Source organism: Myxine glutinosa, chromosome 3 (genome assembly GCF_964187855.1).
Source record: "Myxine glutinosa chromosome 3, kmMyxGlut1.1, whole genome shotgun sequence".
Classification (NCBI taxonomy): domain Eukaryota; kingdom Metazoa; phylum Chordata; class Myxini; order Myxiniformes; family Myxinidae; genus Myxine; species Myxine glutinosa.
This window is the reverse complement of record NC_136263.1, coordinates 54,264,267-54,286,954: the sequence shown is the minus strand read 5'-3', so window position 1 is coordinate 54,286,954 and position 22,688 is coordinate 54,264,267. Positions and strand designations below refer to the sequence as shown.

At 42.9% G+C, this 22,688-nt stretch overlaps 1 protein-coding gene across 1 annotated transcript in view; it reads left to right on the top strand.

Annotated features, from left to right (window-relative positions):
• Positions 1 to 20,982, top strand: part of LOC144888135 (uncharacterized) — a 639,726-nt gene extending 618,744 nt beyond the window's left edge. The window contains exons 2-3 of the mRNA XM_078774072.1: positions 13,642 to 14,818; positions 17,557 to 20,982. Coding sequence (XP_078630198.1) covers positions 13,654 to 14,818; positions 17,557 to 17,597 — 1,206 coding nt within the window. The 5' untranslated portion in view covers positions 13,642 to 13,653 and the 3' untranslated portion in view covers positions 17,598 to 20,982. The remainder of the gene's footprint in view (positions 1 to 13,641; positions 14,819 to 17,556) is intronic.
• The last annotated feature ends 1,706 nt before the right edge of the window (positions 20,983 to 22,688 follow it).

Sequence of the window (22,688 nt, the reverse complement as noted above, 5' to 3'; positions counted from 1 at the left end):
ACCAATGGAAAACTTTGGGGCGGGGCGTATTTTGCAGGTATCGTGCTCCGCATGACGTCTTCTTGTTTTGTATTGTTTGCCATTCTCTACAAGCTATGGAATGGTCATTATTTTCTATACTTTGCCACATGGCACATACCCTTATAAAAAGGGGCCTTTTATATGCCCCTGGCATTTTACACAATAATATAAATAGAAAGTCCCAAAGTGTTGGGAAAGTGTGTCCCAATTTTAGATGTAACTTGAATATAAGACCCATCGCATCACTGATTGGAATACCAATCTGTGTAATTGGAAAAAAAAAACATGTTGTTAATTGGAAAAATAAAATGAGGCGGTGTATAGATATCGGATGAACTGTACACTCAGGGAGCAAGGAGGGGATAGTGATAATCTGATATTCATTAGAGCCTTTTTCGATGCTGAATTGTGAATAATACACAACAACACACGAAGAGAAAGAACAAAATTAAAATAATTTCTCGCCCTTCCTCTCTCTCTTCTTTCTTTTGATCAAACTGTCTGGGGTACGTATTAGGCACGGGCCATGGCAGAAAACAAGCTCTGAGGTGTCCTTGTCTCTGCTTTTGCATAATTGCTTTAAAAAATGGGGCTTTCCATTTCCTCAGCATCGCTGCGATGGCTAACCTACAGAGCAAGAACCAAAAAGGAATTCCAGGGATTTCCTGCACTCCGTGCAGGGATAGCCAGCGTCACAAGTTGGCCTTTGCAGTTTCGACACGTGTGCCCATGTACCCACACACACAAGCCGACCTTATTTTTCTTTTCCCCCTGACACAAACCTTCCCGAGGGTTCCTTGAATCCACTGCAGTTGGATTTATTTTTAATCCGTTAATCCCTTAATCCGTTCTCAAGTTATAAGATGACAAACATACAGACAGACACAGCAACTTTTCTAATACAGATTTTTAAAATGAGAGAATCATGCCCCAAATATTGATAGACCGACTACACAATTGAGCTTCAAAAACAAACTGTTTCTATAGTCACTCAAAATTGTTGACAAAAACGTGGGTAACATTTCCAGCAAAACAACATGCCAGGCACAGTGACTAAAGCGTGATGACTAACGGTAATGAACTTGCAATTCCCCTTGTATTTGGTGTCTAAGGTTTGCTGACTCTGGAAGCAGATTTTATCAAAGCTGAGTTTTTGTCGAGTCATGAAACAATGTTGTTCAATAATAACAATATGGACGTTTGGAACATAACGTTATGACTATGTTTTCACTGTAAAAAAACAGCAACACCAATGCAATGCGGAGCGTTCTATATGTTCTCGGACCGAGATTCTATGATATAAGAGAGCCGTGTTTGTGTGTGTGTGTGTGTGTGTGTGTGTGTGTGTGTGTGTGTGTGTGTGTGTGTGTGTGTGTCGCCATTTTTCTCAGAGGTGGTCAAAGGAATCTTCCTCAATCCTTCAGATGTTCATCAGTGAGGGCCAGGGGGTGTCTAAGGCACAAAAAAAAAAACAATTTGAAAACAACAATTGCATTTTCAAATGAAAGAAAAGTAAACCTTTTGATGTAGACATTTTAAACATTTGGTGCTCATGTCTTGAGTGGTTTAATAGATGAGCTAAACCTGAATATGTAAATGTGTAGAAATTTGTAGAAACCCATACTTTTATCGAGGAATCTCAAAGCTGCCAGTCTGAGCTTGTTCACAACAAATCAAGTTAATTCAAAAAAATGCAATATGAATAGTTCATAGGGTGGGCCTGTCTGAGTAAGCAAGCCCAAGTGAATCGGAGTCCAAGTAATAACTGGAACGGCACTCGGTAGAGCGCGTACCACTGCCAGGCTGCACAATTTACGTTTTGTATCCCACTGATAGGCCGGATCTGGATCCAGACCTGAACCAAGGTCTAATCAGCTTGTTCTTGTCACTGACTGAAATCATCCACAAGCTTTGTCATAATCTGTCCACGACTTTTTGAAATATCATGCTATATAAATATATATATATATATATAAAAATATATATATATATTGTTGCGGTTTTGTCAATAAAGGCAACCCCCCCCCCCCCCCCCCCCCATAGTTAGTTACACCACAACATGTAGCCTCGCTTAATTAGTTATTTCTTATTAAATGCGAAGTATAGTCTCCTTCCCAGTGTTAGGATGCGTTGAGGCAGGTAGAGTAATGGTAGGCCTCATTGAAGCCATAAGTGCCTTGTCATGGGAATAGGACAGGCCTTGCAGTCCCGAGGGAGGAGCTGGAGGGCGTGGCCGGTGAGCAGCGAGCAGCCAATGGGAGCTGAAGGTGACCAATAAGGGGCTGTCACGACATGTGACCCCAGGCGGCCAATGGAGGCCCGTGGAACTTCTGAGTGGGGCTCCGGGGGGGCTATAAAACCCGGCCCGGACCCCCGCTCTCTCTCTCTGGATTCTCCGGCTCAGCACTCTGAACTCTCTCTGCCCCGACGCTCTCTCTGCCCCGACGATCTCTCTGCCTGGACTCCCTGCATATGCGCTCTGCCTCGCTGACCTTGAGATACGCTCCTTGGATTCCTGCTACGTGCACGACCGTGATCAATGCCCCTGCCGCGAACATCCCCGGCTGTAGTGTCCTGGTGTTGGAGCGATCCTTGGGGGTATCTGCCAAACGAGCCCGTACAGGCAAACTGCACGAGCGGCCGCACTTTGGGCACATTCCCCTCTTCCTCCCCTTCCCCAAAACGAATCTGAGGGCCCTTGTCTGGGGGGTAGGTAAGGCCGTTAAGATTCTTCGCTGTGTCCTTTTCCTGTGAATATTGTACATTGTAATAAATCCTGTAGTTCGTTTCCAACCTGGCCGTCATCGTCCTTTCACCATTGGCCTAGCATTGCACGAATTAAAACCGCTCAATCGGGTTCAATAGTGTTAACGGCACGAGTTATGCGACGCACAACCGCTCGGGCGTTAAATACCAGCGTGACTCATACGAGGTTCAGTCCCCGTTCTCACAGCTGCATGTGTCGAAGGTACTCGGGTCGTGACCTTTAACCCTTCCATGCGTAGCTGCGGGCTCGGCGGCTGGAATTGCTTAGCAATCCGTCCACCACGAGTGTAGTGTGGGTGGCGGCCTCGTGGACTCGGAGTTCGAGGGGGAGTAGGGCTTAACCCCCCCTTAGTACGTCGACAAACCTGAGATCTGCAACAAAATTGGTGTCAGGAGTGGGATATTTGGACCTGGAGTGCGCTTCATGTACTCAAAATTACGAGCGTAAAAAATTTAGTGAAAAAAAAAAAAAAATTTTTTTTGAGTTCGTGCAATGGCTGGCCACGACGACCAGGTGCCGGTGGGAATAGCGCCATGAGGTCCTGCACATTCATCCCCCCGATTTGTGCAGCGGGCGCGGCCCTCGTTGCCACGTGTGAGGCGCCGCCATCTTGTGCACCTGCAACCCCCGCTACCGCACCTTCTTTGCTTTCCTCCTGCATTACTCCCACCTCTTCCCTGGGGTCCTGGGTCGATTATACCTCCTCATTCTCCCCTACCGGCATCCAATCGCCTTGACTATCCATGGCACGACTCAATTTGGATGTTATACAAAATTTCGGCCGCTCGTAAGTTTCACCAAATTTTTTCCGATTGATTTAAATTTGGTTCGGGCTTCAAATCCCACTCCTGACACCAATTGTGTTACGGATCTCTGGTTACGGCGCTCCCCTTACCGAGGGGGGGTTAATCGCCTCGTCTATTAAGCTGGCCGTCCGAGTCCTAGAAGATATCGCGCTCCTTTGCGGGTTGAGGTTGACCAGGGTGACTGGTCAACGGGTTCCCAGATACCTTTGCCCCCCTCTCCGCAAAGCAGGGCGATACTTCTGCTCGAGCCACGGACAAGATGGAAGATTGCCGAGCGGTTTAGCAATCCGAAGCTCGAGCCGTTAGCAATAAAACTAACCCGATCCTGGGCGTTGGCCAAATCGTGCCACGTATATTAATGGAGAAATCACTAAAGCGACCGGATGAGAGGAAACCCAAAGAATAAGAAGGAAGAACACAGGTTTATTAATTATGTACAAAACCAAAACCAAGGAAGAAACGAAAGGGTATGTACAGGGAAGAAGAAGAAGAAGATACACAGGGCAAACCTAATACACTCTTATTTTATCACACGTCCAGGACAGTACAAACACACTTACATGAATAGGTGGTGGTGGTGGTGGGAAGGAAGAGAAGGGTCCGGGCAGGTGGTAGGCGTCGAGGTCCCGCTCCAGGCTCGCGCTCTGCTCCGGTCCACGCTCCGGGTGCTCATTCGTACCGCGGCAAGCGGCCGGCAGCTTCACGTGGCGCTTAACGTGAGCGGACAATTATATCGCGGGGTGGAAGACTGGGATGCGGCGTACGCAACAAATTGTCCCTGAGCCTTCGCCAGTTGTGTGCCTCCAATGGTTCATAAATGGCAAGCAAGGACTCCTTTCAAATCGTTCTCCCGGGCACCTCTCTTTTCTCACTCATCTGGCTCATCCCCCGCATCTCTTGCATCTCTTGCGCATCTCCCGCATCTCTTGCATCTCCCGAAGTAGTCCCACGCACCCGCTTTTATTGCCCACTCGCGTATCAAGCCGCTTGCCTTTTGGATCCGCCTACCGGTGAGCTGGCCTCGGCTCTGAGTGGTCGCGAGCGCTCACCGGTCCGCCCCTTGATGGGGCATTGAGGGGCCACGCCTTCGTTCTTGGCGCTCCACTCTTCCTCTCCAGCTTGACCGCGTGCGTAATGGCGGCTGAGCCAGGCAGCGAACGCTACTGGCAAGCAACGGAGCCCAATTTGGAGGAAGGCTACGCTGCAATATGAATAGGATTGGAAAAAGGGTCCTAGGTTATTTGATTAATGCAATGCAGAGTCAAACTATTGGGAACAGATCCTTACCTGAAACACATACTAATGAAATAACTAAAGAAGATCCTATGGTGTGCTACATGTTGCTCGTGGCCGAACTAGGGTGCGACCTTTGACCTTTTACTCCAAAATGGGCATATTTACAGGGGATTATTGATAAGGGATTATTACAATATTTACAAAGTGGAGGGTTCTAAAAACCACAATATATATATATATATATATATATATATATATATATATATATATATATATATATATATATATATATATATATATATATATATATATATACAGTATATATATATATATATATATATATATATATATATATATATATATATATATATATATATACAGCTGCACGAGCAAATGGAAGCAATGTTTCTTCCAGAATGGCCCTGTACTTGAACTGGTTCAGGTTTCCATTCAGAACAACCAGGTCAGTTTTGCCCCCTGCATGAAAAGCAGCCCAAACGGTCACCCCACCACCTCCAGCTTGGACTCTTGGCACTATACAATCTTTGTTGTAGGCTTCATGCACTTGTCTGCAGACTCGGACGTGGCCATCTTGACGATAGACCAGAAATCTAGACTCGCCACTGAAGATCACGTGATTCCAGTGTCCTGGCTGCCATTGACGGTGCTCTCTGGCCCACTGCAATCGGCGCTGGCGGTGTTGTCTGGTCAGGCATGGCTTTCTCAGCGGACGCCTGGCACGATAGCCTGCTTGAACCAGTCGTTGGTTGACTAGCCTTCTGGATACAGGCACATTTGTCAGTTGCTGCCACTCAGACCTAAGCCGATTAGCTGACTTGGTACTGCCATTGCGGACTAACCGGTGCAGCTGGCGATCATCCCTCCTTGTGGTTCTGCGGGGACGTCCTGGCCTCGGTATTGGAGGAGGGACACCCCTCTGAGCATTTCGTTTCAGGATCTTTGACACCTGACCTTGAGTGATGCGACACTGCCGAGCAATAGCACGCTGTTTCATGCCGTAATTTCGTAAAGCCACCACTCCATGACAAACAGCATTGTCGAGTTGTCGGACCATCTCCAGAGGAAGCGGCAATAACTTTTGGGGATGTGCAGCAGTTGTTTTCCACTAATACAGAACGCAACAACCCTTGTATACCCGACTGTGAAGCCAATCATCAAATGCACCTGTCCGTACATTTTGCCACGCCACCTGTGATATAATCCTGTTGTTGACTTCTTGCTGCGACAGACAATCAGTGACATGGTTCTTTTAACAAATAAATCACCAAAGTGTATATATACAGACTTGGCATTTAATATGGAACATTTTTTTGTTCTTGACTTGGGTTTACTTTCTTAACTCAGTGTATCAATCGGGTGAATTTCTTTTACACTTTGGTGATTTATTTGTTAAAAGAACCATGTCACTGATTGTCTGTCGCAGCAAGAAGTCAACAACAGGATTATATCACAGGTGGCATGGCAAAATGTACGGACAGGTGCATTTGATTATTGGCTTTACAGTCGGGTATACAAGGGTTGTTGCGTTCTGAATTAGTGGCAAACAACTGCTGCGCATCTCCAGAAGTTATTGCCGCTTCCTCTGGAGATGGTCCGTCAACTCGACAATGCTTTTTGTCATGGAGTGGTGGCTTTACGAAATTACGGCATGAAACAGCGTGCTATTGCTCGGCAGTATGGCATCACTCAAGGTCAGGTGTCAAAGATCCTGAAACGAAATGCTCAGAGGGGTGTCCCTACTCCAATAACGAGGCCGGGACGTCCCCGCAGAACCACAAGGAGGGATGATGGCCAGCTGCACCGGTTAGTCCGCAATGGCCATTCCAAATCAGCTAATCGGCTTAGGTCTGAGTGGCAGCAACTGACGAATGTGCCTGTATCCAGAAGGCTAGTCAACCAACGACTGGTTCAAGCAGGCTATCATGCCAGGCATCCCCTGAGGAAGCCATGCCTGACCAGACAACACCGCCAGCGCCGATTGCAGTGGGCCAGAGAGCACCGTCAATGGCAGCCAGGACACTGGAATCACGTGACCTTCAGTGACGAGTCTAGATTTTTGGTCTATCGTCAAGATGGCCGCGTCCGAGTGCACAGACAAGTGCATGAAGCCTACAACAAAGATTGTATAGTGCCAAGAGTCCAAGCTGGAGGTGGTGGGGTGACCGTTTGGGCTGCTTTTCATGCAGGGGGCAAAACTGACCTGGTTGTTCTGAATGGAAACCTGAACCAGTTCAAGTACAGGGCCATTCTGGAATAAACATTGCTTCCATTTGCTCGTGCAGTCTTTCGAGGAAACATTGTCTTCCAAGATGACAATGCACGGCCTCATCGTGCTCGCATGATCCAACACTTTCTTGCTGACCGTGGTGTAGAGCATGTCGAGTGGCCTGCCATGTCCCCGGATATGAATCCGATAGAGAACTTGTGGGCAGAATTAACGCGTCAAATCGACCACTTGGACCAGCAGCCGACCTCTGTGCGTGAATTGCAGCAGGCTATTGTCACTGCATGGCAAGCGCTTCCTGTCCAAACCTTGGCAAATCTCGTGAACAGCATGCCTCAACGTGTACGTGCTCTCCTGAATGCTCGTGGGGGTTACACGAAGTACTGAACTGTAATTTTACTATCTGTAATCCCAGTCGTAATTTAACTTTTGTTTTTGTTAAAAAAACATTTGGCTAATGTGCAAAATAAAGAGATACTTCTGGAAAACGTACAGAAGTTTAACACAGTACTGTCCGTGAATTGAGTTCGATATCAGTTTACATCACTTTCAAGGATCAATTTATTTGTTTCGAAATGGCAAATGTGGTTTTTGTTTCTTTTAAAGGTCACATTAACAAAATGTTGAATAATTTCAACATAATTCCAATGAACTTTTGGTTCTAAGACATCTTGAAGAGTAAGTTCACCCCCCCAAAAAAATATTCCATATTAAATGCCAAGTCTGTATATATATATATAAATATATATATATAAATATATATATGTATATATATATATATATATATATATATATATATATATATATATACATACATATATATATATATATATATATATATATATATATATATATATATATATATATATATATCTGTACAGTGTCAATCCTGTCCTGTGTTGTGTTGTCTTGTCTTGTCACTGAACTACTCCCTCAAACTTTTGTGAAATCGTACCAAACTTCTGGAATGCACATATCTCTCCCGTTGGTATGTCCTAAGTGTATTAATTTGGGAAAAATGTCCAATTCTTTTCTTTCTTTTTTGGGGAAAAAAAATTTTTTCAACTTAAGTTTTCAACTTCAATTGTTTATATAAAGGTAATTTCACGTATATTACAAATACATGTGTGCAAAATAATTGTTTGAATTATGATTGGTGTAAACCATGACAAAACAGCAACTCAGGTACATTCATTTATCTATATGTCTACATATCTGGGCAGTGTCTGTGTTGTCACTGAACTACTCCCTCAAACTTTTGTTTCCATGGTTGTGAAGTGTTTTTAATAACGTGGTGATGGTTTTGAATCACGTGGTGGTGAGGTATTTTGAATTATGTGGTGGTGAGGTGTTTTTAAATGACATGGTGGTGAGGTGTTTTTAAATTACGTGGTGGTGAGGTGTTTTGAATTATTCGGTGGTGAGGTGTTTTTAATTATGTGGTGGTGAGGTGTTTTGAATTAGTTGGTGATGAGATGTTTTGAATTACTTGGTGGTGAGGTATTTTAAATTACTTAGTGTTGAGGTGTTTTGAATTAAATGGTGGTGAGGTGTTTTGAATTACGTGGTGGTGAGGTGTTTTAAATTATGGGTTGGTGAGGTGTTTTAAATTATGTATTGGTGAGGTGTTTTGAATTACTTGGTGGTGAGGTGTTTTGAATTACTTGGTGGTGAGGTGTTTTTAATTATGTGGTGGTGAGGTGTTTTGAATTAGTTGCTGATGAGGTGGTTTGAATTACTTGGTGGTGAGGTGTTTTAAATTGTGTAGTGGTGAGGTGTTTTGAAATACTTGGTGGTGAGGTGTTGTGAATTACATGGTGGTGGGTATTTTGAATTACTTGGTGGTGAGGTGTTTTGAATTATGTGGTGGTGAGGTGTTTTTAAATGACATGGTGGTGAGGTGTTTTTAAATTACATGGTGGTGAGGTGTTTTGAATTATTCGGTGGTGAGGTGTTTTTAATTATGTGGTGGTGAGGTGTTTTGAATTAGTTGCTGATGAGATGTTTTGAATTACTTGGTGGTGAGGTATTTTAAATTACTTAGTGTTGAGGTGTTTTGAATTAATTGGTGGTGAGGTGTTTTGAATTATGTGGTGGTGAGGTGTTTTCAATTATGGGTTGGTGAGGTGTTTTAAATTATGTGTTGGTGAGGTGTTTTGAATTACTTGGTGGTGAGGTGTTTTGAATTACTTGGTGGTGAGGTGTTTTTAATTATGTGGTGGTGAGGTGTTTTGAATTAGTTGGTGATGAGGTGGTTTGAATTACTTGGTGGTGAGGTGTTTTAAATTGTGTAGTGGTGAGGTGTTTTGAATTACTTGGTGGTGAGGTGTTTTGAATTACATGGTGGTGAGGTATTTTGAATTACCTGGTGGTGAGGTGTTTTGAATTATGTGGTGGTGAGGTGTTTTGAATTATGTGGTGGTGAGGTGTTTTGAATTACATGGTGGTGAGGTGTTTTGAATTACGTGGTGGTGAGGTGTTTTGAATTATGTGGTGGTGAGGTGTTTTGAATTACATGGTGGTGAGGTGTTTTTAATTACATGGGAGTGAGGTGTTTTGGATTACGTGGTGGTGAGGTGTTTTGAATTTGGTGGGGGTGAGGTGTTTTAAATTACGTGGGGGTGAGGCATTTTAAATTACTTGGTGGTGAGGTGTTTTGAATTACGTGGTGGTGAGGTGTAATCATCCCAAACTTCCAGTCTGCACCTACCCCTCCCCTATGTATGTGCTGAGGGGTTCTTTATTGAAAAAAAAAATTTTTCAACCTAAATCTTTAACCTAAATTGCCTATAAAAATGTAATATCACAAACAACAAATATATTTGTGCAAAATAATTGTTTGTATTATGATTGGTGTAAATCATGACAACACAGCAACTCAGGTACAGTCATTATCCTCAGCGAAAATAAGCCCGTTCCTCAGTAACGACGCATGGTGAGGCGAGCGTAGCGAGCCGAGCCAAGCTCATATATATTGTTACGGTTCTCTACGCAGCCCTTCTTCCCCTTACCAAGGGGGGATTAATCCCCTTGTCTTTCTGGGCTTGGCGGAACCGAGGCTTATTACGTCCCTTCTGGACAAACGCGGAGTTGGATTTCGGGACCACTTTTCGCTCGTACCTAATTCCCCGCGCTGCCCTGGGAGCGAGGAAACAAGCCTCGCACGAACACGTGTGGTTTGAGTATGCCGAGCGGATTGCGTACACGTGGTCCGCGCCGTTACCTAGAGGTTGGAACCCGATTAGAGCGGTTGTGCTCGTGCCACGCTTAGTCAATGAATAAACCACAGGAACGATCGAATCAGGAAGAAAGGAAGGACAAAGGTTTTAATTATTCCCACATGTATATACAATGTTCAGGGATGCAGAGACACAGAGTAGCCTTAAACAGTCTTAACTACTCCAGACAACGGGCCCGACTTACACTCACACAGGGAATTGCAGATGGGTACATGTTCCCAACGTGTCGATGTGGTCGTCCAGAGACGGTCCGCGTCCGGCTCTCCACGGCCCCGACACGTCCCGCGAAGATGGTGGCAGGCAAAGGCAGTGACTCGTAGCGCGTCTCCCGAACAAGGCAGATGATGGGGCGGAACGGCAAAGGGCGGGACTTTAGCGCGGCTGGCGATTATTCAGCCGTTCTCACTCGCGCGTCTCAAATGCACTGCATATTGGCTTAATGCGCGTCTGGCTGCACCCGCGTTTATGTACAGTTCTCACACGTGGCCAACTCCTCTTTCTCGATCCTCCGAGCTGGTTAGCGCGTGCGAGTTCTCGTGCAAGTTCTTTATAACGATCCTCTTCCGCGCTAGTCCTGTGTTCAACAGCTTTCACCGCTCACCAAGTCCTGTGTTCATCTGCGGCGAGTCCTGTGTAATCCTGTTTGCCACAAGTCCTTTACTCATCGGTGTTCCCGCACTAGTCCTCATGCAAGTCCCCTTTTAACTGCCGTGTGCACGCAAGTCCTTTAGTTCACGTCCCTCTCTCGCGAGTCCTGTCGAGGGTTTTGCGCAGCGGGTCTTATAGCTATGCCCCCCAAACCTTCTGGAACATTCTCGATCCTTCTCACCACGCCCTGTGACGCAACGCCGCCATCACCACCTCTGAGCTCTGATTGGCAGCTCCTGCTTACCGTCAGCGCTTCTGCCGCTCTGCCTCGGTCCTCCTGACATTCCTAGCCTGCCTCATGTTAACTCGCCCAAAATGAACCAACGCTAACACAAAAGGGATTGAGGCTACGGACGTAGGATGATCGGTGGCAGTCGGGCCTATTTTCTCATGGCTCTTACTCAACGCAGAACTAACGATGGAAAGGAACTAAGCTTACAAATACTAAGACATAACTATACTATTGCGAGGCTACATGTTGCTTGTGTGACTACATGTTTTAACCTTTATTAGACTCACTGTGCAACCTCAAAACCGCAACTATATATATATATATATATATATATATATATATATATATATATATATGCACACACACACACACTACATGCCCAAAAGTATGCGGACACGCCTTCTAATTAGTGGATTCGGCTATTCCAGCCAGAAAAGAAGGCCTTGAAACAGTTGCAATGCTGGAGCTGTTTTGCTGGGCTCTAATTTCCGGTGCTGCAAGCCGTCTGTTGCGCAGACTGGTGACTCAGATTACTTGTCCTGCAATTATGTTATGATTCTTTTTCGAACAGAATATTTTCTATCCACATTTTTAACAGTTATGTTATGTTGTTTAAAGGCACAAGCAACTGCATTTACTGACAGTTGTAATATTTTTGCAATTTGTCTCAAGCATTGGCCTTCTTTTCTCAAAGTTACAATTGCTTGTCTTTTTTCTGGCATTAGCTGAGCTTTGGCACCCATGTTCATGCAATCCAAAACACAAAAACACAAACGACCTATTTCCAAAAATTGCTTTCAACCTACGTTTCACATAAGAAAGATGCGTTGAAGTACAATATATGATCAGTAGATAAGCAGATACTGTATATCTTTGGTAAGAGGTTTGTTCACATCTTATGTTCATTTTGCACATTAAAGAGCAAAATATCAAAAAATGTTGCATGTACCTAAACTTTTGACTGGTAGTGTATAATACGAGTATATCTCTAATTGTTGGACCCATCTCTGAATGTAGAAGAATCACTCTTTGTCCCCATTTATATTAAAATATTCTCAAATCTGGATCCAGATCTTTACCAAAATCAAATCGATTCATCCTTGTCACACAACCAATTTGTCCACCAAGTCTTTGTGTATGTACCTGTCAGCCTTGAATCTAGGAGACCCGTGATCCCCATTCAGCACCTTTAGGCCCCCCCACCTGCCAGCGAAGAGAGAGAATTTCCGGGACAAGAAAGATCGTCAAAGAGTTTCGAGGAGAAGAAAGGGGAATTATCAAAGAGACAACAGGAACCCCACGAAGACTTCGCACCCCACGAAGACTGAGGATCCTCTAGAGGGCATCCTGATTCATTGAATCAAATGCTTTGTGGAGATTAACATAGGCTGCGAGCAGCCCCTGCTGAAACTCTTGCCTGCCTTCGGTAAGGACCCAAAGAGCAAGGATACAGTCAATCGTTTCTCTTTGGTGTAAAGCCAGGCTGCTCTGAGCACTGGTGCTCAAGCAGATGCTAGCAAACCCGATCAATAAATATCTGAGCAAAGGCCTTGCCCGGCACTGAGGCCCGGCACTTGCCCGGCACTCTTTCCAGAGAGGGATAACAAGGCCCCTCTCCCAGCTAGTTGGGATGATGTTTGTGCTCCAAACCAAGTACAGTACTGCATGCAACAGCACAAGTGCAACATTTCCACCAGCCTCGAGAAGTACAGCATGGATGCCACAAATCCTGGGAGCATTGCCCCCCTTTCTTTCAAATCCCAGGAACATTTCAATTCCCTTTCTTTATTTTTTAACACTTTCACACAGCACCACACACAACCACATTAAAGACGAAGGTGACGACAACGTCCGTACTTTACAAAAGTGCTGAGCGGGAAAAACCGCTGAGCAGGAAAATCTGTCGAGGAGAAAGAAAGTAGAGTCCATTTGAAGGAAGAGTCATTCTCTGAAATGATTGGCAGTAAAGGGGGCATTGGCTGGTGGGTGCACCAATGAAGATGTGATGCGACGAGTCAAAGGGCCGGCCACGACCTTTGCTCCCAAGAACTCCACCACCTACGAACTTTGATCCCTCAAGTCTTTGCCACGCCCAAGCGGCTTAAAGGTCTGAACGTCAGATCATTCGCTGCTGTTAAGATGATATGACGACCTGAAGACAACCTGCTTGCCTGTTCGTCCCAAGAGAGGAGTGACCATCGTCGCCACCTGCGCTGGAGTCAGGTTTGAAAAATACATGTCTGCGCTGAAGAATACATTAACGTTTGCATATTTTCTTACAGCATCGATGCCATCCATGTATCACAATTTTGTGAGAAATAAGCCATGAAATCAGAAATGACGAAGCAGTTGAGTAGCTGAAACATGGAAGAAAAATGTCGAAACTATTGTGCCTAATGTTATTTAAAATTGTGTTTTTCATGTTCCACAAATGTTTGCCTTTGCAGGTACCAATCAAGATGATTATGAAGATACCGTTATTTAGCACAATATTATTGCTGAACTGCCTTGTTGAGAACATGGGAGTGCCCATCGATAAAGAGGAAGAATCTTTCAAAAATCATCCTGGTCATAATGAAGCAGAAAAACGAGAGGAGGAAAAAAAGGACATAACTCGTGAAAGAGAGGGCCAAGAGGAAGATAAACGTAAGTGGAGTGTCCACCGTGAGAGAGAGGGCCCGGAGGAAGATGAACGTGGGTGGAAACGTCTCAATGAGAGAGAGGGCCTGGAGGAAGATGAACGTGGGTGGAAACGTCTCAATGAGAGAGAGGGCCCGGAGGAAGATGAACGTGGGTGGGGTGTCCACCATGAGAGAGAGGGCCCGGAGGAAGATGAACGTAAGTGGAGTGTCCACCGTGAGAGAGAGGGCCCGGAGGAAGATGAACGTGGGTGGAAACGTCTCAATGAGAGAGAGGGCCCGGAGGAAGATGAACGTGGGTGGGGTGTCCACCATGAGAGAGAGGGCCCGGAGGAAGATGAACGTAAGTGGAGTGTCCACCGTGAGAGAGAGGGCCCGGAGGAAGATGAACGTGGGTGGAAACGTCTCAATGAGAGAGAGGGCCCGGAGGAAGATGAACGTGGGTGGGGTGTCCACCATGAGAGAGAGGGCCCGGAGGAAGATGAACGTAAGTGGAGTGTCCACCGTGAGAGAGAGGGCCCGGAGGAAGATGAACGTGGGTGGAAACGTCTCAATGAGAGAGAGGGCCTGGAGGAATATGAACGTGGGTGGAAACGTCTCAATGAGAGAGAGGGCCCAGAGGAAGATGAACGTGGGTGGAAACGTCTCAATGAGAGAGAGGGCCCGGAGGAAGATGAACGTGGGTGGAAACGTCTCAATGAGAGAGAGGGCCCGGAGGAAGATGAACGTGGGTGGAAACGTCTCAATGAGAGAGAGGGCCCGGAGGAAGATGAACGTGGGTGGAAACGTCTCAATGAGAGAGAGGGCCCGGAGGAAGATGAACGTGGGTGGAAACGTCTCAATGAGAGAGAGGGCCCGCAGGAAGATGAACGTGGTCATACTGCCAGCGAAGAGAGAGAATTTACTGGACAAGAAAGATCATCAAAGAGTTTCGAGGAGAAGAAAGGGGAATTATCAAAGAGACAACAGGAAGATCTTTTGAGAGGTTAGTGACATCTTCAAGAATTTTCACTTAATTTAGTGTTTTCTAAATAATGAACCAACCAATAAATAAAATAGAATGGCACTCAGAAGAGCACACACCTCCTCCAGGCTGAATAGTTTACAGTACGTTTTGTATCCCACTGACAGGCTGGATCTGGATTTGGACCTGAACCAAAATCTAATTGGCTTGGGCTTGTCACCAAATCAACTCATCCACCAAGTTTTGTTATAACTCGTCCCCGGTTTTTTCAAAATTCATGCTATAGATCGTTTTGACCATAACTCTCAATGATGAAGATTCGCTTTAAAAAAAAATCTCGTAACCGGATGCGGATCTTCACCAAAATCGAATCACTACTTCCTTGTCACACAACTGACCTGACCACCAAGTTTCGGCCAAATACGTCATTAACTTTTTCAGATATCATGTTATATACAGTGCCTACAGAAAGTCGACAGCCCCTTTCAAAATTTTCCCCTTTTGTTGTCTTTTCTAGCCTGGAATTAAATCAGACTTTTCAATCAAATCAGACATGGGGCCACATAGGAATAAATCAGACTTTTCCACCTTTATTTACACATCATAACCCACAACTCCCAAGTGAAAAACAAATTCTACAAGTTTCAGAAAATTTATTAAAGATACAAAACTAGAATATTTTGGTCGGATAAATGTCTACCGATACCCCACCCCCCTACCCACCCGAGTTATTACATTGCACCTTCGACAGCAATTACAGCCATGAGTCTGTTTGGATATGTCTCTACCAACTTTGCACACCTTGATTGGGCAATATTTGCCATTCTTCTGCACAAAACTTCCAGCTCAGTCGAGTTGTGAAGGGAGCGTTGATGGACAGCAATCTTCAAGTCATGCCACATTTTTTCGATTGGATTTAGATCGGGGCTCTGACTGGGCTACTCAAGGTCATTTATCTTTTTGTTCCTTAGTCACTCCAGTGTAGCTTACGCTGTGTGCTTCGGGTCGTTGCCATACTGATAGGTGAACTTCAACCCCCAATTTCGGCTTTCATGCAGAGGTAGCAGATTTTCTTCTCGGATTTTTCTGTATTTTACTTCTTCCATTTTCCCCTTCTATCCTGACAAGTGCCCCAGTCCCTGCTGATGAGAAACATCCCCATAACATGATGCTGTCACCCCTGTGCTTTATTGTCACACCTATGTCACATTTACTTTATTGTCACACCTATGATGTAGGGATGGTGTTCTTTGGGTGATGTGCTGTTTTGGGTTAGGTTTGCGTCAAATGTAATGTTTTGCATTTATTCCAAAACGTCCCATCTTTGTTTTGTCAAACCACATAACTTTTTGTTACATAGCTTCAGAATCTCCGGTGTGTTTTTTTGCATACCTCAAACGGGATCAAGGTGGACTTTTTTGAGTAATGGCTTCCTTCTTGCCACCTTACCGTACAGGCTAGACTTGTGGAGTGCTTGGGATATTGTTTTCACATGCACACAGTGACCAGTCTTTGCCATAAAGTCCTGTAGCTCTTTCAAAGTTGCCATTGGCCTCTTGGTGGCCTCTCTGATCAGTCTCCTCCTTGCTTGGTCATCCAATTTGGAGGGACGGCCTGATCTGGGCATGATCTTGGTGGTACCATATGCCTTCCACTTCTTACTGATAGTCTTGACTGTGCTTGACCCAAGGTGTTTTTCTTTCTTGGACAAGCGCTGTGTTATCGTTTATAATAAATACGTTATCGTGGCTTTTTGTGGGGTACCCCTACCGGAAGTAAAAAAAATATTATAAACCACAAACACATATGATTACCCTTTTAAACAGTCACTGTTGCTGTTTAACACTAAACTGAACGGGGGGAAACCTGATGTTCTTGAGGCATTATATACTTTTTGCGTCCGACGCAGACTAATGGACTCTAGCCTAGATCTCCTGTAATCTATATACCCCAGAGAGGATACAAACATGTCCCTTCCTGTCACTCCCGTAAGGAGTGGGTGTACTAGTTGATGTAAATTACAAATAATAATGGTGTCAGTACTGATCCCTTAGATACCCACTACTTGCATTCGCCCAGTCAGAACTCCTCCCATTCACATCCACTCTTTCCTTCCTATCACTAAGCCAGTTTCCAATCCATTTAACTACCCCACAATCCCTCACCTTAGCTAACAACCTCTTAGGTGGTTCATAATCAAATGCCTTCTGAACGTCTAGATACAATACATCCACTGCAATTCCCTCATCCGTCACCTGAAAACAAATTATGTGGTTTCAAGTTAATTAATTTTGCTTTATGTTTTTTTGCTATTTTTGGGAATGGAATCATTTGGGGTTGAATAGATCATGAGTATGCACTGGGGATGACCTGAGGTCGTGTGAACAGCTGTTTTGAAGCCCTGAAGAGAAGAAAGAGACTGAAAGTTATTGAGTCTTCTGTAAAGTCTAATGTCGCATTAATTTTAAAGATAAGGGAAGTTTTGGCTCGAGTGTTGTCAGAAACAATCCATTTGTCTTCAGCATCCCTCGAATGTACCTTTACTGCAAAAAGTTTTGTGACAACTGAAAGACGCGGTGAAAAAGGCAGTCAGTTGGAATTTCCTTTAATTTTTGTTTGCTTATTTCATGCTATCTGTTTTGTTCTCGTTTCATTAGAGTGCCCAGAGGCATGGGCCAAGGCAGCATGGGGATTTTATAATGAAGCAGTGAATAATAAATACTCAATTGCAAAAGTGATTATCCAATTTTGTTTTGCAGGGATTCATTGCATTTTGAAGTATGGACAACCCTGCAAGTAACCCTGCCTTGGAATATTGTGCAGAATAATCTGGGGAAAGATTCCACTGGCAAGAAGGATGGGCCCATCCACTCTTGGAAACCTTGGTTGTGTGCATACGCAGCCCCTGAGCGAGTGTCCTGAATGCCTGCACAGAATGGCTCTCTCATGGTATAGCAGGCAATTCCAAATGAAAATATTCAGGACACTGAACAAAAGGATCAAGGAAGATGTATATCTACAAGGGGTGCATTTTGCCCCACATTTCCTGCCAGGGGAATTTTTTTTATCCCACCTTTACTGCATGGGAATCTTGACCCCACCTTTCTCTGTTGTGATAATCAAAAGAGGTACAGCCTCTAAGTTTATGATCATGTAATGTGTTTCTTCAGTTACGTAATAAAGCTTAATCAAAGGATTACAATAAGTTTTTCCTCCTATCAAATTATGACACTCAAAACCAATACATTTCATTCTGTACGTGTTTTTCAATAGATAGTTTGATTTTTCATTCGTGAAAGGCAATTTCAGTAAAACTCTCCATTTAGCACAATTAAAGGGACTGGAAGTTGTTTTTTAACTTTGTTATATGGGAATTCTTTCAAAAAATTATTCAGCATCTTTTTTTTAAACCTTGGGAAAATAGCACAACCATGCATTATTAATTGTTTATTAACTTGATTAATTGTTTATTAACTTGATTAATTTCTGCCGTAGTAACATTTAAACAGTTTAACCACAACAATCAGTTAAATTTGATGGAAGAGTCTTTATAGTTAAAAACAAAATCTTTATATCATTTTTTGCAGGGCCTGCTTACTCATTTCACTTGTTACGTGTTGTTCTAATTATTTTACCAATCTTGAATATGTAGCTTGAGATATGTCTGAGCTTAAGAAACCCTTATCTCGTGTATGTTAAGATCCATTAACTTCAATAGAAACACCGCCCCCTGCAGGAGCCACCACGGAAGGGGGGTCATGGTATTATCTTCATGATTATTAATTCAATAGCAGAGTACCCACCCACATCGGAGAAACAATCCACTCTTCACAGCAACTTCCGAACAAGTTGTCTTTTATAGATCCTCTTGATTTGAGAAATGGACTCCTTGGTCCATGGGCTGCATCTTGCTCGGGAAGAAGACAACCTTCACACCTCTGCAGACAGGTGCAGGCCCTCAATGTCACGTGCAGGATATTGATCCAGGAAAATATTATTTTAATGTCTTCTTTAATTACATGCATACATCCAGCTCAGTTTAGCGTACTTGTCAATCACAAAAGACTCGCACTTCTCAAACCATCAGAGTTGCTACAGAGAAGAACGGTAAACATTGCTTTGCAGCACTTGCCACCATAACACGATTCAACATCTGCAGTTTCACTTTCAGTTTGATTTGCCATCACTTTTTAGTAGAATCTGCCATTACCCCTAAAAAACACAAAATGAACAGTTCAGTTATAAAATACAGCAATGCATATTACAGAGTAATCTCCTATATTCATATTTGCAGTAACTCATTCATATGTCATTTTTTTCAAGAGGTAAATTACGAAATTTGACAAATTTTATGTTCGTTAATGAAAAAATTGAAGTTGTGAGTGATTATGTACACCTTGGCTGTACTTTAAACTACAATGGTTCTTTTAACAATGTCATTTCAAAACAAATATCTCAAGCAAAAAGAGCAGTTTTCCTTTTAACAGAAAGCACGCAGACTCAATCTTCCTCTTGATGTCCAAGCTTTCCGAACAAATGGCGATGCCAACTTTATTACTTGCAAAATCGAAGATTTTTCAAATATATTGGTCGGATGTGTTCGTTATTCTGTCTGTTTGTCTGTCTGTCTGTCACTCGCCTACAGGTCACAATTCTAAACCAATCGTCATGAAACTTCACTAAGTTGCAGATGTCGTCACAATTGAGAACCCTATTGATTTTGAGGTCAAAGATCAAAGGTCATCCTTTGGTCAAACTACCAAAATCATCCATTTTTATTTGAAAAAACCGTCAATTTTCATCCGATTGACTTGAAACTTATATAGCAATTGCATACTGCCTCCTGAATTGGGGACAAAACTATTTTAAGGTCAAAGGTCAACTCAAGGTCAAACTTCTAAAATCAGCAATTTTCATTTGAAAAATCATCAATATTAATCCGATTGACCCGAGCTTTGATTTAGATCGTCAATTTTAATCTTAATGAAATGGACAATTTGATAGATCCATGGCAACCTTTTTGGGGGGGGTTGGGGAGGGGGTGGATTTTGCAAATATTGTGCATGACGTCTTCTTGCTATGTGGTTGTGAGGTCTGGGGTTGTTTCAATACCACCCATATTGAAATTTTCCATCATAAGTTTCTTGAAGAAATATTACACCTCAATAAAACGACTGCTAACTGTATGGTACTTGAGGAAACGGGACGTTACCCTATACAAACGATACTTTATTGACAGGAGAATGGTAAATTTTTGGTTGCGAAAGTGAAATATTTGAGTCTAAATAGATATCGTCTGTGAAAAGTATTGCTGATCACTGTGGTTATTCCAATATATGGTATGATTTCTCTAACTTTGATAAATCATGGTTTAAGTCGCGCATCAAAAGCAAAATTATTGACATGACTGTGCAGATTTGTCAGGATAAAGTGAAAAGTAACCCCCCTGTGCTCAAATGACAGTTTAATTAAGAACAAATTTTACTTCGAAACATACTTACTGCAACTTTCTCCAGTCCTCAGAGTTAATGTGTGTAAATTTTGCCGTGGCAACCATAATCTTCCTGTTCCTCATGGTCGTTATTCAAAAGATACTTTTCAACAGTTATGTCCATTATGCGAGGCTCATGTTACTGGTGACGAACTTCACTTCTTCTTGTCTGTCCAGCGTTCAATGAAACTCGTGAGAAGTTTATGAAACTTCATTATTGGAAAAATCCCTCGGTGCGTAAAATGAATGAGCTATTAAATATAGGTAATGTTGGCCAGCTTGTTAATGTGGTGAAATTTATTAGGAGCATATTATCCAGGTTCTAAAAACTTATTAATTTCATTGCAGTCAAGGAGGAATTTTGTATGCTGAGTTGTGCTTAAAAATGCATTTTACCTGATCATCTGTATCCAGACGTCACTTGTATTGTGGACATTATATGCTTGCGTTTTCTTTGCACTGAAAGTAGTCGAAGAGTCAATACAATTCATTCATTCAATAAAATGCGTTCATTCATTCATTCAGTTACTGTAACCATTTCAGTTTTTTGAACTCTCACAAGAGTTATGATTAACTGAAGATACTTTAAAGGGCCATAGACACAGAAAATCATATTTGGCTTAATTAATAGATATGGCTTCGCTAAACACCTAATCACTGTTCTTTTTTTTCAATAAATATCTTGACAAAAAGATTTAAATGTTTTTGGTGTCTTTTAACGCTCGATTGGCCCCGCCTCCCCCCAAAAAAACCGCGATTTGATTACCCACATGAACCGCTTTGTCATCTCGAGAATTTTTTTTGCTGCGAGTAGTTTTTACGATTTTGCCTATCAGAGGATGCTTGATCCAAAAATTGTCAAATTCACTTTCACAGAGTCTGAACCAAGTTGTGCAGCCATTATTCGTTGCATGCTGGGACAACCTCGCCTTGAATTACATTACGCAGATGACGTCATGGCCATCGCTATATTTAGGGGCGGTACCTGACGGGTTTGCTTTTTCAACTGTAACACCTCTAAAAATTATTTGAATTCAAAACCATGTTCAGTTCTTTGTTTCTTGCTTTAAAATCAATATATCACATTTAAAAAAAAACTTGAACGGACCTCTTCAACGTCTCGACATTATTACATCATCATCATGATTATTATCATCATTATTATATCATCAATATCAGGGGCGGATCCAGGATTTTTAGTTTGGGGGGCGCAAAAAATTACTTTGTATTAAAAAAGATAATTTCGCCAAACAGAGCGAGGGAACATTTTTTGTGGGTTTCTTTTTGTCATAAATTCTAAAGACTTTTCTAAATACAGTTGTGGAATTGTTCCTCTTATCTAAGATAAATGAAGACTCCACTTTTGTTCACTTTTGTTTCTGTTTATTAAAACTCAAAAAGGTAGGGGATAACGTACTAATTCAAGATATTGACTAACTAATGAACTAATTAACTTTAACGAAGCCTCTCTGTTCAGCCGGTCGTGGCATGGTACAATCTTCTCCTTTGTAGATCTTCTCCTTCGCTCTTGGCCAGCGCAGCTCTCTCAAAGTTCCTTTTATCTAATAAAAGTTCCCTCTTTGCAGAGCCCCTTTGTTGCTCAAATCACCTTATTTGAGCATAGAATTCCAAATTCCACACAGGGCCGTTCGGCCCAAAACAGCGAGACCTCTGGGTTCCATCTTTCAGAGTTCCAAGCCCTTTCCTTGACAGTTGCTATCTCAAATGGTAAAAACACCTCTTATCGTTATCCAGGAATGTTCCTCGACTCCAGGGTTACATTTCACAGAGCCTCACAGAAAAACACATTTAAAGAACAAGGAGAATATAAATAATTATATGCCTCCACAATTCCTCATTTTTTTCTTTTTGTTTATATTAATCATTAATCTAAACATGAACCTATTTAATATTCGACCCACAAATTTGGTAATCCAATTTTCCCGTTCATAAGGCATACACCGTCATTCTTTGAGAATATGATCACAAAACATTTCTCTTTCCATATATATAATGCAATTCACTTCATTTGCATCAAGCATACAACACTTCATCTTTACCAAAACATAATAATTTCAGTTCACCATTAAAATAATAAAACATCTGCAACATTTGGCAATACGTCTGTTTTGACACAAATGTTGACTCTTTTTTTTTTATTGAAAAGAAGGGGCTGATCACCCGGATTTGAAATTCAAGTATGAAACATTTTCTTCTGATGTATTCATGGCACCTACACTATTGCGTAGGATTCTCTGCTGTTGTGATAGCTGGGCAGAGTCACAAACTGACCCTGCTTTACATGTAACATTCTTGCCACTCTTGCTGTGAGCCATAGTAGATTTGAACAAGGCCTTCATCCAATTGTCGTCGACTTGCCTCCTCACTCATCATGAGTAT